The sequence below is a fragment of the Anser cygnoides genome, chromosome 22 (assembly GCF_040182565.1).
Source record: "Anser cygnoides isolate HZ-2024a breed goose chromosome 22, Taihu_goose_T2T_genome, whole genome shotgun sequence".
NCBI lineage: Eukaryota > Metazoa > Chordata > Aves > Anseriformes > Anatidae > Anser > Anser cygnoides.
The window spans coordinates 5,856,081-5,871,074 of NC_089894.1; the positions used below are offsets into that span (position 1 = coordinate 5,856,081).

Here is a 14,994-nt window from a genome sequence, read left to right on the forward strand (position 1 = left end):
CCCAGTGCCCCCAGTCCTCAGGCACGTCCCTTCCAGTCGCCCGCACTGGGAATGGGCTAACCGGAGGGGGGTGGCAGGGCTGGGGCACCTCGGGATGCCGCCGGCTCCTTCCCAAGCGCCCAGCCCCGGCGTGGGGCTGGGTCCCGGGCACAGGACTCGGCTGGCACGACCAGGGCTGCTCCTGCTCCCCTCGCTGGGGTTTACGCGGTGGGGGGGGACGCGCACGGCTCGGCTGCCCCTTACCCCACGGCCCAGCTGCTCCCACGAGCCAAACCCCTCTCTCCTGGCGAGCGCGAGGGGAGGTGAAGTGGATGAGGTTTGCTACTTACTGGTGCCCTCCCCAGCCGAGTGCAAGGCTGGGAGCTGGCTCTCCAGGGGGGTGGGCGGCTCCAGCACCAGGGACTGGAGCCCAGCGGGGTCTGGGCTCGGGGTCCGAGCAGCCTGGGGACAGGTCTTGTCTTCCTTGCCTTTCTCTCTCTACAGGTGAAGAAACCCGCCCAAGGCGGTGGGGTGCAAAAAACGCATCAGCAACAATAACAAAAAAAAAAAGATCCAATAAATGTCAACCAGAAGGAAAAAGACCAAAAAATAAAAAAGAAAAAAAGAAAAGAAAGAGAAAACTGGGGGGAAAAAGATCTGAAAAGCCAGGCCATTCACTGACTCATAGGAAGAACAGCATCTCCTTTGGAGGCGGGGAGACAGGCGTCCCCTGTGCAGCAGGGGCCGGCAGATGCTGCCAGCGCAGGTACTGGGGCAGAGCACGCAGCACCCCAGCTCCCGGCGCTGCAGCCAGCCCAGCTCCGAGGCGTTGGGCCGGGAGAGCTGGGGACGAGGTGTCCGGACGGATCCTTCAGCAAGGACGGGGCTTGGGACGAGGGAAAGGCTGCGGAAGGGGCAGCAGAGCCACCCCCAGCCGCTGTGCGTGCAGGGCTGACCGGGCACAGATCTGTCCTGTGCCCCCCCTGCGACCGCAGCATCCCACCTCGGAGCACCTGAGGACGGTCCCGGTGCTAAGGTGTGAAGGGGAATGGGCCGGGGAAGGGAAGCGGATGAACTCCAGACTGCCAGCCTCCTCCAGGTGTGGATTTAGGCAGGATTTGGGAAGCTGCCATGCGAGGAGGCTGAGGCAGGTGATCCCGCTGCCGGCTCAGCCCCCTGCAAATAAACTTCCCCTCCAAAGGGCAAGTTCTTCAAGCTATGACCCAGTGAATGTGCCAGGATATGAAAGAATCGTCAGGGTCGTAAGAACAAAAATGATGGAAATGGGCTCAGTGAAGCACAGGGCAGTCTGATGCGTAGCAGCAGCGAGAGAAGGGTAAGGAAGTCAAGCGGTCCCTCCGGCAGAGGCCAGCGCACCGCTGGGAGATGAGGAGCTGGGAGGTGCACAGAGGAAACATGGCCAAGAAGAGAGTGCCAAAATACAGGAGCCAAAACAGAGCCTTCCCCTCCCATCGAGAAAAAAAGTGTTTGAAAGAAAAGCAAGAGAAAAAGCCCCTTTCCCTAGGGAAATTCAGCCGTGTGTGTCACCAGGCTGGAGTCCCAACGCTGTGCTTACCCCACCTCCCCGCTGCCCTGCCTGCAAGGGGCTCGCCTGTCCTTAAGGTGCGGCTGCAGAGGAGTTTTACTTGCTGACACTTACCGTGAAGGCACCATCAAAGCCCCTGGCACGACCGGCTCCCTCCAGGTTCAGTATTTCACCCGACCTGCCCGGCTTTTCCCTCTTGATTTAACTCCCCCAGACGCGCGCCACTCCCGACACAGTCCCTGCTCAGCCTCATCTGGGGGACTGAGATCTGAAGGAAGACGCCACCTTCCTTTGGAAATGGCAGCCTACTGCACAGTCACCTCTTCTAAATAAATCTAAGCCTTTAATGCTCCACTTTCACCGGGGAACCGATGCCCACGCAGCACCCTGACCGCCAGCTCCGTGCCACCCCACTGGGATTAATCGCGCGGCGCAGACACCAACAGCAGCACCCCGCAACGTGAAAGGTTCCAGACACAAACTTGTGGTGCACGACCTTCAGAGAACAACAGGAAGAGCAGGAAACCGCAGGAGGGGACATCGCACGCGTTCACACTCATTCAGGCGGCCGTGGGCAGGAGGAGGACAGGCTGCAAGTCCCGCAGCTCCGCCACCGCCAGGCTCCAACAAACGTCCCTGGGGCTGGAAAACGCAGCCCGGGAGCCCTCAGCTCTGCCTCCTTCCACGGGCAGGGTGCTTTTCCTGACCACTCCCCACCAGAAGTTGGGCAGCAAGCCGTTTCAGGTCGTGTGGGCTAGAGATGAGCCTGGCCAGCGGGTCCTCCTCTGCGCCCAGCCTCCAGGCGCTCTCAGGGCACACGGACACACGCAGCAGAAGAGCCGCCCCGCTCCCACCAAGCACTCCTTTACCTTTTTATTTCCTCCTCCAGGAACGTGGCTGATGTTATCTAAGGACCCGATTTTCGACTGCACCTTATCTTTGAAGTCCAGTTTCTCAGATTTCACCTCCACCTGGCCACCGCCTGGAAGAGCAGAGCACCAGAAGGGCAGCGTCAGCTCCTGCGGCAGCCAGGAGAGGAACGGCTCCGGTCCGAGCCGAGCACTGCTGGGGCTGTGCAGAGGGCGAGGACCACAAAAACGGTAGCAGGAGTTTTGGAAAGCCAGGGAACCGGGGCAAAGAGACTTTCCAGAGGATGCTGTGCGGAGCTGACGGGCATCCCAACGATTCGGAGAGCCACGGGCAGGGCGTTATTACCCTTACTCCCCTCTACACCCCCGAATTAATCCTAAAGGGCAGCGGTGTGTTGGCGCAACCGAGGGTGTCCGTGGACCAGAGCAGATCCCTCCCCAGCCCCCGAGGGGTCAGGCAGAGCAGTTTTGCAGCGTCAGAGCTGGGAACAGCGCCCAGCACCACGCTGATGCTCCCTGCGGTCACTGCCCCAGGCACCTCCCCGCACCCCCTGCCTTACCCCCACCTCCCTGGGAGCCGCCGGGGACCAGCGCCCGGCCACCACGGGTACCTGGTTTGTGATGGATGTTGCCCAGGGACCCACATTTGGACGTCACGTGGCTCAGGTCGACCGGCTTGTAGACGATTTGGACCTGTCCGTGCGAGAAAGGAGAAGGCGATGAGCCCGCTGCCACCACGGGGAGCCCGGGGAGGGGGAGGCACAACACACAGCGGCACCTGAGCTGGATTCGAGGGAGAGGACAGCTCCAACCCCGGTGAGATTAATAGTACAAAAGAAACCGGCATCGGAAACGGGAGATCATTAATGCCCGTGTGCAGGAGCCTCTCTTAACATGTCAGCATGCACAAGATCACCTCTCCACAGAGGGGGGGAGTAGAGGCAATTTTAAAGTGCTTAAGTGAGAAAGAAAGTGGAGTGGTAATTAATTAAGATTTGCATACACATCATCCAAAAGGAGGAGATATATACCAGAGAGAAAACGTAAAAAATTAAATACCTTTGCTGGTGTAAAACATAAAGCTTATGTCCACAAAAACTGAAAGAACAGAAATGATCAATGTGCACAGAAATTTTAAAAGAGTGACCAAAATATGCATTTCTGAAAAACGCTGCAATGGAAATAACGGTTAACCAAAAATAAACAAACAAATAAAAAGCAAAAGCAAAGTCTAAATATCTGGCAGGAGTTCACATAATATAAGTTAAAATGGCAATTACAACAGACTGAATCGCAGCAGTATTTCCTGGTTTGATGCCGCTTTTTTGGTTGTTTCACACGTTATGTCCCTGGACAGGGCTCCGGCACCTCCACCTCCGCCGCCCCGTCTGAGGAGCGGCCGCGGCGCTGTGCCGGGAGCCATGGGGTCACACGAGACACACACACGGGGGTGGTTAACGGGGAGCTTTTAGTGTTTGCGTTAGAGGTTAGACACCACGCTGGAAAACGCCAACATCTGGAAGTCTGGGAGCAGCAGGCGTGCCAGGGACGGCAAACACAGCACGTGCACACCACCGACACCAGGACCGGGAGACAGCGGGGTGAGGGCACGTCCCCACGCCCCCCAGAGTTGCTTTGGAGCCTGGTTTTGGACTCGCACCCCCGTGCGAATCGGCTCCGGCTGTAGGTAGTGAGCCTGTGCAGGAGAAACCAGGCCACGGACACCTCTGGGCTGGTCCCATCCCGCTGGGGAGCAGCCGGCTCTCGGGAACAGGCTGGGATTTCGGGGGAGCGCGTGCCGCTCTCTGCACGCTCACCGAGCTCTCAGAAAGCTCGGGAGGGACGTGCCGGCACCAAAGGGACCCTTGCAGAGGAGGGGACCCCTCCGAGCAGCCAGGCAGCCCCCGAAGCGGCGTGGCCGAAGGGTTTGTTGCCCTTCTCTACGGCACCCACGCACCCTGCGCTGATCCAAGAGCCCCAGCTCCCACGGCAGCCCCGTGGCCACCATCCTCAGAGCCGGGCGGGACGTGGCTGTGCACACTGCTAGGAAACGTCCCCCCCTTCACCAGGAAAAGACGGGGGGATGCAGCATCCCTGGTGCTTGGGACGTGCAAAAACCTTCAGGGAGGTGCAGGGCCTGGCTCCGGCAGGGCCACAGGCTCGGCGCCACTGCCTCGTGCACGCAGGCCAGGCTCGTCTCCGATGCTCACGCGCACCAAAAGGCACCTTTAAATCAGAGTGGGGACAGGGAGAGGGGAGGAAAGCAACCCCAGGGGCTGGGAGCACACTGCAGAGACAGACATGGAGACGGTGGGGGGAAGCTCACACATTTAACGCACTGGGTAGGAGGAGAGCTAAATTCACGTGGAAGGCAGGAAACAGCCCGCAGAAGGGCAGAGCCTTTCTGATCCCACGCGACCCCAAAGGGCCTGGGAACACCTTGGGGCACTGCTGGGACCCGGGTCTGGAAGACCCCCCCCATTTCCAGAGCAAGCAACCTGCAACCGAACCCCTTTCTGCTCTCCTCCCAGCTCCTTTTTTTTACAGGTGGGACTCAGCAAACCCTGGCTGGGAGCAGAGCAGGGGCCTCCCATTGTAGCAAGAAAGGGAAGGGGGCACAGAGCTGCTTGCCTGGGAAATCAGCACCAGAGACCTTGGGATCCCATCTCTTAGCATCCCCAATTCTTAGGGCAGCTTTTGCCTACTGCATCACCCTGCCAGAGCATCCACTGGCATTAAAAAAATAAATAAATAAAAAAATAATAAAAAAAAAGGTACCGACCCCAGGCTACAGCAGCAGCAGCTCACTTCCCTCGAAGCGGCAGAGGCTGGGCCGGCGTCGCTGCTGGCAGCATTGCAGAGGATTAAGACACGACTGCCGTCGTGCCCCGGGGGCTTCTCGTTGCCCCTCGATCAGAGGAGCCCCCAGGCACAGCTCTGCCGCCAGGTCAGCCCGTGTGGTCACACTCGAGCCAAATCAGCACAAAACTTTGCTCCGAGCACCCGTGCCCCGAGCGAAGCTGCTGCTTTCGGTGTCAGCGCCGCCAGGCAGCGACCACACCGTGTTTGCTGCTGGCAGAGCCTGGGGAGGGATGGCGATCTCTAGCCAAAAATCCAGATAATTCGTAAGCCACTGCAGAGGCAAGTGCTTGCCCACGGTGCGAGCGCTCAGTGGTGGAAAGGATGAGCTCAGCACCTCGTGCTGCAGCTGAGCAGCAGTCACACACATGATGCGATGGACAGGCACCCCCTCCTGGCGTAATGCAGCAGGACCCAGGCTTAAGAAATGGCAAAAAGAGCAGGGAACCTGCTGCACAGAGGCCCACCTCTGCAAAGCAGCTCCTCCGGCCCGTAAATAGAGAATGCCAGCAAATTTAAGACCGAGGTTGCAAACCCAGTCATGTCCCGATGCCTACGTGCCAAGCCCTCTGCAACGCTCGGTTTCCCAGGGAGGGCATCCCCAGAGACCAAAAACAGCACAACAAAAAGCCATCGGGAACGTCTGAGGGGCACCGACGGCTGCCTCAGGTGGCCACACACCGTGAGCCGCGCCATTTGGGGTCTCGGTGATGCTCCCTCCTTGGTCCATCGCCTTTCCTGGCCCCCAGCTCTGCCTCCAGAGAGACCGGTGCAAATCCACCAACCTCTGGGGAGTTTCTGCAGGTTTCTGGCACGCTAACTGAAGGCTGAGGCTGGCTGCTCCTCTGGGAATGGCTGGGGAATGCCTGGGTTCAGCTCAATTAACGCGGTGCTACTTCAGGCTCAGCCTCCACGGGCACTAGCACACACCGGGCACATTCATTAGCACGGAGAAGGTGGGTGTTCACATGGATCGTACTTGCCTGATGGGAACGATCAGGAACCTGTGCTTTTACATGTTGTGCAGGGTCAGGTGCAATTTATCAGGGCAACAAGCAGTAAGGACTGTGTTTGCTTATAAATCTATCCGTCCACTGCATCAGCAGCTGCGTCACTGCCTGCTAGAGGCCGCCCGTCCTGCAGGCAATGAGGCTTTAAGCCTTCCAGGAAGCGTAAAACCTTGGGGTTAACGGGACATTTCGTTTCAGACACGGGTCAGTTAGTTCTGTCCACGTCCAGGACCTGTTAGGGTTCCTCTACCCACGTCTTCTGGGTTAATGGGTTAAAGGACAGCGCGCCACCAATCGCTATCTGACGGCGGGGCCGCTGCAGATAGCATTGGGGATTCGGTGTCTAGAACATGCCACTACTGGTCAGGATCATCACAGAGCATTCCAAGTGTGAAGGTACTCACACTGCCTCCTCCCGGGACGTGTTTGATATTATCCTTTGAGCCACACCTGGATTGAACGCTGCTATAGTCCAACTTCTTATTAACAATCTGCACCTTTGGTAGCCAGAAAAGAGTCATTGCACGTCACCAATAGCTATCTGACGGCACGGTCGCTGCAGATAGCATTGGCAGTTTAGTGTACACAACATGCCACTTAGTATAAGAACCATTATAGTGCATTGAAAGTGTGAAGGTACTCACACTGCCTCCTCCTGGGATGTGTTTGATATTATCCTTTGAGCCACACTTGGATTGAACGCTGCTAAAGTCCAGCTTCTTATTAATAATCTGCACCTTTGGTAGCCAGAAAAGAGCGTGAGAAACAACATGATCATCTGCAGCTTGACCATGCGAAACAGCACTAAAACCGGGAGCCTGCCTTCCAGCGTCAGGAGCAGAGGAGGAGCTCTGGCTTGCTGCACGGCTCTGCTCATGGGTTGGAAACCGAAGACGGAGGTGGGCGAGCTTTAGCCAGAGATTTCTGACGTCTGGCTGGCAAGGCGGCCCCGGTTTCCAAGCCAGAACACCGGCAGCAAAGCCAGCGACCCCCCTTTGCTTTCCCCGAACAAACGGAGGGACCTGCTGGGCAGCAAACGCGCCGCAGAGCGGCAGTGCTCAGTGACTCAGCACCTGCATCGAGCGCGTGGGCTGGGAGGAGGGATGGGGCTGAGGAAAACCCCTGGGTCAGCACCCCGTCCTGGGCCAGCCCGCATCTCCCCTCCCTTGCACGGAGATGCCGAGCAAACTGCGATGGGATGGGATGCCGAGGGCATCCTGGAGAGCAGCCCGGAGGGGACGCCGAGCTCGGCGCCGCGCAGGGCTCCAACTTCCTCTGCAGTTCCGAGGAGAAAACGCCGCGGCTGCCAGGGACGCGGTCCCACGCCTGCCGTTTTCTTAACCCCTGTGCAGACGAGGTGAACGGACAGCCCAGGCCAACCCCAAAGGCTCTGTCCCATATTCCTGACACCACCTCGGGTGGGAAATGGCTCGGTACCCCCGGGAACCACACGCCACGCTAACATCACCCTCCAGTCCCAAGGCCTGTCCACCCTCTCCCTAATTTTTTGTACTAAAGAAGCCGTTTAGGATTTGTTTTGCTTTTTGCGTCTTTTATAAGGCCAGCGACGCTGGAGTGACCCCACACATAGGAGCAGCAATGCCAGACAAGACACCGATGGAGGTACAGTCCCTGCTCCTTCCCGTGCACGCGCTGGATTTGTTTCCTGACCTAAAGCAGGCTCTGGCTGGGCACAAAACCTCGCTCTAGGTTTCAGCACGTCCCCAGCCCGCTGCTGCAAGGATTGCTCCTCGCTGAAGCGTGGTTCTCCAGCACGAGGAGCACCAAGGCTGACAGAAGCCCCCAGAGACATTTTTCAGGTCCAGATCAATGAATCCTGCAAATCAGGACACAGCTCGGCTCGTCTGAGCAGTCCTCAGAGAACCAGAAACAGAAGTGCTCAGACAGCGCAGGAGCACTGGAAAGGATTTGGTCTGGCCGACTTCTGGCTCGCGTGCCCCATGTTCCCTCGGCTGGGGGGGCAGAAATTTGGGGGGAGGGAGCAGGCTGCAGGGCCAGCTGCTGGCCAGCCTAAACCCAGACTTGTGGGGTCGGCCCCTTCCACTCCAGCTGCAACCGCTCAGCTCAGAGCCGCCTCGCGCCCTACAGATCCCCCAGCAGATCCCCCAGCCACGCTGCCCTGCAAGGAGCAATGAATCGTCCCAAATTCAGCCGCTCTTACTCTTCCAGTGACAACAATAAACAACATGCTGCCCGAGAGAGAAGCCGACGAAGGGAAAAAAAAAATAGCAAAAGCTGGATTAAAAAGAACAAGCGAACAATTTGACCCGTTTACAGCAAGCGGGAGGGCTCCTTCTGAACTCCCAGAGGAGCGGCGTTTTGAGGGGGTGGCAGGAAAAATACAAGCCTTGTGCTACGCAGGCAGGAGGGATGAGATATGGGGCACAAGCAGCTGAAGGGACACATGCTGCTCTGCCCTGCTAGCGGCCGGAGCCCCAGCCGGGGTCCAGAGATTGTAACTGATCCCCGGACTGCAGCAGAGAGCAAACCGTGCATCGTCCAGCGAACGGCCAGCCAATGCACCTACAGAAATGCAAAAGCCCGCTGCTCTCTGCGACGGAGAGGAGAAGCCGTCTCACAGCCTCCCCCCGTGCCAAAGGCTCAGGGGCACGGAGCCACTGGGTGGCACGAAGCAGCAGGCACCGCTCGGCCGTGTCGTGGCCCTGGTGCTTCAGCAGCTGCAGGCACGAGCACGTGGCGAGTCCTGGCTGTGCCGGGCACCAGGCGCGCGGTTCTGCCGTGTAACGTCGCTGTAAGAGCCACCAGGCCCTCAGCCAGGTCTATGCCCAGGGCTTTGCAAAAAGTCTTTGCTCAGACCCTCAGCCGGGTCTGTGCCGGGGCTTTGCAGAAGTCTTTGCCACTGGGCTTGCAAAACTTAACATGCCACCCTCGTTCCCGAGCACTCGGAGCCCGGAGTTCACTTTGCTGCTCTCTCTGGGAGCGAAAAGCACCAGGGGCTGGAGGATAACACCAGGGGCTGGAGGATAAAACACTGCCACCAGTTCTGGCCGTGCCACACTGCGCCGTCGTGGCCCAACAGCAGCTGACTGCAGCGTGCAGTCCACAGCCCTGCCAGCAGGACCGGATCCCAAACCCCAATGCTTCAGGAAAAGCACTCAGCTCTTGCGCTGCTTCCCTCACCAGACCTGAGCCGACAATCCTGGCCACAGCAGCAGCTCCAGCTCAGTCCCAGCCACATCCCAGCGGGGCTGGGATCGCCCCCAGAGCCCCGGCTGGCCCCGGGAGAAAAGCACCCAGCAGGAACCCCGTCAGACCCAAGGGCCCTGCGGTCTCAGCGCTGGCCGTGTTTTGGGGCCGACCCAGTGAGCCCGAAGCTCTTTGCCCTCTGGGACCACAACCACGACCTGGCAGAGGCTGCAGTTCTCCTGGGGGTGGTTCACCCATCCCGAGACCCTCGCAGGACGTGGCTATCGTCTCGAAGAAACGGAGGCAGCGTTGGGGTGACTGCTCCAGGTAGGATCCAGAAACACAACCTCGATCCTGGGACTCTTTAGGGCCGCAGGTCACAAGCCGCTCTCCCTAACTGGATGCCCGGGGGAATATCACTCCCCGGCAGCCGGTCTGCACTCGGATATACCACCCCGTGAAAGGCACGAGCTCCTGCAGCCCTCTGCGGGACAGCTGCTCTAAGCCAGGCAAGCGATTTCAGGACAAGCCCCCAACCCGAAACGCTCCAAAACCAGAATCGGGCTGGACATCGGCCACAGCACAGCTGCCACAGCTGCCCCCCCCCCAGTACTGCTGCTCCCAGAGGCAGCGCTGGGCGCCCGCCGTCCCCGCAGGAAAGCGGAGCCCACGTTTACCTTGCCACCTCCGGGCTGGTGCTTCAGGTTCTCGGTGGAGCCGATTTTGGACTTGACGTTTTTCAGGTCAGGCATGGGCGCAGCTGAGGGCTGGATGCGGCTCTTGGCAGACGCAGGAGATTTCGGCGGGGTGCGAACCACTGCCACCTTCTTGGGCTCCCTGGCTGGTGGGGTGGGCAGAGAAGGAGTGCGGGAACGGCTGCCTGGAGTCCCGGGGGAGCCGGGACTGCTGTAACCGCTTCTGTCTCCAGACTTGGGCTGCTCACCTGAAGTTTGCAGACACAGCGAGGCGAGCACAGGGTAAGCAGACAGATGCACTTAATTTTCAAGTGAGAGTTCAAATTGAAAACAATATTCCCCAATATCTCAGAAGAAAGACATTCTTTTTATTGTCCGGATCATGCCCCGCTAGCGTGTGGCATTACCATGCGTGAAAAACTAGACAAAAGACACTGAAACAAAACTACTTTCCTATTAGGAATTTGGAAGCATTTTTATAAAATCACGTAATTAAACAAAGCTCAGATCACTGAGCAGCTTGGAACTGTCCCCCGTCAAAAGAGGAGAGGAGAGGGGAGGGGAGGGGAGGGGAGGGGAGGGGAGGGGAGGGGAGGGGAGGGGAGGGGAGGGGAGGGGAGGGGAGGGGAGGGGAGGGGAGGGGAGGGGAGGGGAGGGGAGGGGAGGGGAGGGGAGGGGAGGGGAGGGGAGGGGAGGGGAGGGGAGGGGAGGGGAGGGGAGGGGAAGGGAAGGGAAGGGAAGGGAAGGGAAGGGAAGGGAAGGGAAGGGAAGGGAAGGGAAGGGAAGGGAAGGGAAGGGAAGGGAAGGGAAGGGAAGGGAAGGGAAGGGAAGGGAAGGGAAGGGAAGGGAAGGGAAGGGAAGGGAAGGGAAGGGAAGGGAAGGGAAGGGAAGGGAAGGGAAGGGAAGGGAAGGGAAGGGAAGGGAAGGGAAGGGAAGGGAAGGGAAGGGAAGGGAAGGGAAGGGAAGGGAAGGGAAGGGAAGGGAAGGGAAGGGAAGGGAAGGGAAGGGAAGGGAAGGGAAGGGAAGGGAAGGGAAGGGAAGGGAAGGGAAGGGAAGGGAAGGGAAGGGAAGGGAAGGGAAGGGAAGGGAAGGGAAGGGAAGGGAAGGGAAGGGAAGGGAAGGGAAGGGAAGGGAAGGGAAGGGAAGGGAAGGGAAGGGAAGGGAAGGGAAGGGAAGGGAAGGGAAGGGAAGGGAAGGGAAGGGAAGGGAAGAGAAGAGAAGAGAAGAAAAAAAGAAAAGAAAAGAAAAGAAAAGAAAAGAAAAGAAAAGAAAAGAAAAGAAAAGAAAAGAAAAGAAAAGAAAAGAAAAGAAAAGAAAAGAAAAGAAAAGAAAAGAAAAGAAAAGAAAAGAAAAGAAAAGAAAAGAAAAGAAAAGAAAAGAAAAGAAAAGAAAAGAAAAGAAAAGAAAAGAAAAAAGAAAAGAAAAGAAAAGAAAAGAAAAGAAAAGAAAAGAAAAGAAAAGAAAAAAGAAAAGAAAAGAAAAGAAAAAAGAAAAATCCTCAAACATCACCTTTCTCAGTCTTTGCTGCTGCAGGAGGTGGTTTTTTCTGCTCCTTTCTGCCTGTTTAATGAATGAGAAAGATGGTTAAACCTAATAAAGCTGGAAAATTAATTGATTTAAGAATTTATGCAGCTCTGGTTAAGTATGGAAAATATATATGTTCAGCGAAATGCACCGTTTTAATGGAAATTCACAATGCCTGATGCTTTCTGGGGTTTTCTTCTGAGAATAATGGGCTAATCTCCATTCCTGCAATCGAAGAATTGATCCTCTTCTCCCAGGTCTTTGTGAAATATCGTCAAGAGAAAAGGAATAGGCGGATTAAAAAAACCGGAGCTGTCTGAATCTTCCAAATTGGAGGAAATCCCACGGGGATAAAGCGAGTGCCCTCTCCTACACACTGGCAGCTAGAGGAACCGAGCAGATGAAGCAGCGCGCAGAAAGGCTCCCTTCAGGGGAACCATCCTCAGCCCCGTGACGATGCCGAGCGGCTCCGAGGCACCACGCGGACCTCATCCTGCTGGCCCTGCCCTTGCTCGGCGCCGTGCACAACCCCAGCCTGCACGAGGGGCTCCCTACCCCAAAATCCTTGCACGGAGAGCCGGGGGGCCGCAGCGGCGCGGAGCCCCCGGAGTCAGAGCCCCCGAGGGAAGGCGGCCGCACGCCGCTCTCGCCACCACCTACCGGAGCTGGGAGGGGTCTTGGGGGCCGTGGGTGTCTTTGCCGGGATGCGCGTGGCGTTGGCCGAGTTCCTCTGAGCCTGCCCAGCTGCGGAGCGTGGCGTGGCCGCCTTCGTGCCACCTCTCATCTCCGGGCCCTGGGGACGCAAGGGGGAGAAGGTTGATGCAGGGGGGATCTGCCATCACTTTTCACGGATCGGAGCCACGCAGGACCCCCCTGCTGCCTGCCCGGGCAGCCTGCAGGGCTCCCCAAACTTCCCCGGGGTGCAGGCATCTGCGAGGTGCCTGCTCCTACCCTGCTCACCACCACAGCGCCTGCCGCAACTGCCACGGCCACTGGTGGGCTGGCAGAGCGGCCGCGCCGCGGCGTTCCCCGCACGCTCAGGTTAAAAGGTGTGCCCAGCTGCTCCGTCTGTCCTCTGCATTTCCTCCTTTCTTCCCCTCGTTCTGCTAAATTTGTGTGCTGAAGAAGAACCAACCCAGCCTCGGACTTTAGATCAGAGGCTCCGTTCAGGACGGAGCCAGGCTCCAAGCACAGGTAAGCTTGTCCTTGGTCCCCAGCTGTAACGCACGCAGGTAACACGTAAACAGCCCGTGGGGGTGTGTAAATAGCAAGATGCTCTTTCCTGTCTTCTGATCCTGCAGAAAAGCCCTCCCAGATCTATGCATCCTCTCTCTAGCAAATTAATGCATCCTCTTTCCAGCAATTTTCTGATGCTGGTCTGTGTACACAAGCTGATGCAAAACAGCAAGGGAGAACTTCAAAGCCGACTGGTCCCAAGGCAGCAGGGAAGCGGAGCAGAGCCGTCACAAGCCCTGTTCACGGAAACTCGGCATCCCACTACCCGAGACCCGCCGCCTCTGCTCTCTCCCTCACCACGGGTGTGTTTGTATGACCACACACCAGAAAGGCAAACTCCAAGCTACTTTGTACGTAAGCCACAGATGTGTGTGTGTTTCCTGCTCTCTGTGCAGCACCTGGCAGATCTGGCTCCGGCATGTTTCAAATACATCTGCCATAAAGCACAGCGTAAAGCTGCCCAACAAAGAACACCAAAAAGCACAAAGGGACCCAGAAATGCCTCGGAGAGACCAGCTAACGGCCTGCAGCACGTGAGATACTTCCGAGACATGGTGCAGCCCCGTAAGCACTGTCAGAAATGCCTTCAGGTGTTCTCCGAGGCAGCTTTTGCCTCTCTCGCATCCCATTCCCTTACCTTGGCTTTTGTTTCCTGCGTTCCTGTACTGGCAGGTCGGGATGTGACAGAAGAGACTCGTTTAGAGGTGGAAGCAGGGCTGGAGGGTGTTTTCAGAGGGGTTGTGCTAGAGGAGGTGTGTCGATGGGGGGGGACGGAGGGTCTATCGCCTGGGGGGTTGGCGGTGGAAGGTGAGGATTTCTTAAACATGGAAACAAAATAAAATTGGAACAAAAAAAAAATCAGTGTGGAAGGGGAACAGAAAGGGATCGCTGACATTAAATAGGATTAGAAGGTGCAATGCAGAAGCAGGCATGGGACAGGAGACGGCTGGCACTGCCCCGTCCTTGAGGCACAGAATTAGGTAAACGTGCAGGTCCCGGGGCACTGCTGAGGACCCACGGCTGCACCAGGACACGGTGACAGCCGAGCCCCTTTCCAGGGGATGCATCGCCCCCTGCAGCGTGTCCTTGCCACCAACCTCCACACCATTCTACCATCCCAACTGCTCCATTTGCTCCCAGACCACTGGCAGAGATGCTGCAGGATCGCCACGCGCCAGGCACAGCACTACCACCAGCAGCACTTCTGGGAGATGCAGACGGCTGCTCCCAGGTCCCTCAGCCCCATCGCACCTCCTTTATCAGTAACAGCTTGCTATTAAGTTCCTTGTCAACCCTGCCAAACTTCCCTTGAAAAAGTCTCCATTTCATACTGTTCGGAAGGAATTATATTCCTCACTTTAACTCTTCACCCACTACCGTCTATCAGCTTGCCCATTATCTTGCCCAGACACTGGCCAGACTATTGCCTGCTGAACTAAACATCCTCCAAATTAAGAGTGTGACAGATACCTTCCAAACTTCTGCAGTTTAGCCACTATTAAACTCTGTTCCTCCTGAAGAACATGGCATCTGCGAGGCCTGGATTATTTAATTTCATTTTTTAATTATATGTCTTGCTCTTTGCACTGTTACAGTGCTCAACCCTGATACAACCCAATGCAGTCTGGAGTTTGCTTTTGCACCCGTTTGGCCCAGCAAAGCCAGCCTGCTGCTCCCTGGTCTTGGGCTGAGAAAATGATTTTCCTAACTGCCTGCACAACCCCATGAGCCGCGTCTTTGTTTTCGGTTGCCTTGCCTCCTTGTCCTCAAAGATCACCACGGATTGCACCATCCAAACCAGGGTGAGGGAAGACAAAAATTAAAATGCTCTTGGAAGAAAGACTGAAGAATGGCAGATAATGGCAGGGTTTGGCACAGCCCAGTGCAGGAGAGCAGGAGAGGAAGACAGGAACATGCACAACCCACACAGGTGGGTCGACATCGTGGCGGGTTTTGTTTTTCAGCTTACCTTCGGTTTCTTTTCCTCAGCTTCAGCCCCTTCCTTGTCTTTGCTGTCAATCCGAGCTGACAAAGGGAAACACACACGATTACACTTCCTGGGACTGGGGAGTAAGCTCCAGCTAGCTGAGCACGTCTGTGCTACGGTA

General features: G+C 57.1%; 1 protein-coding gene across 26 annotated transcripts in view; it reads right to left on the bottom strand.

Moving 5' to 3' along the window:
• The window catches only part of MAPT (microtubule associated protein tau), a 47,434-nt gene that overhangs the window by 3,330 nt on the left and 29,110 nt on the right, over positions 1 to 14,994 (bottom strand). For 15 of the 26 annotated variants that reach the window (XM_066981538.1, XM_066981534.1, XM_066981535.1 and 12 more), the window contains 9 exons: positions 14,856 to 14,911; positions 13,524 to 13,703; positions 12,311 to 12,443; positions 11,636 to 11,686; positions 10,109 to 10,374; positions 6,908 to 7,000; positions 6,668 to 6,760; positions 3,006 to 3,087; positions 2,395 to 2,507 (listed from right to left, as the gene is read on the bottom strand). In XM_066981538.1, coding sequence (XP_066837639.1) covers positions 2,395 to 2,507; positions 3,006 to 3,087; positions 6,668 to 6,760; positions 6,908 to 7,000; positions 10,109 to 10,374; positions 11,636 to 11,686; positions 12,311 to 12,443; positions 13,524 to 13,703; positions 14,856 to 14,911 — 1,067 coding nt within the window. Of the gene's footprint in view, positions 1 to 321; positions 478 to 2,388; positions 2,508 to 3,005; positions 3,088 to 3,453; positions 3,493 to 6,667; positions 6,761 to 6,907; positions 7,001 to 10,108; positions 10,375 to 11,635; positions 11,687 to 12,310; positions 12,444 to 13,523; positions 13,704 to 14,855; positions 14,912 to 14,994 lie in introns of those variants that run through there. The other 11 variants (XM_066981543.1, XM_066981539.1, XM_066981533.1 and 8 more) reach the window with 10 other exon arrangements.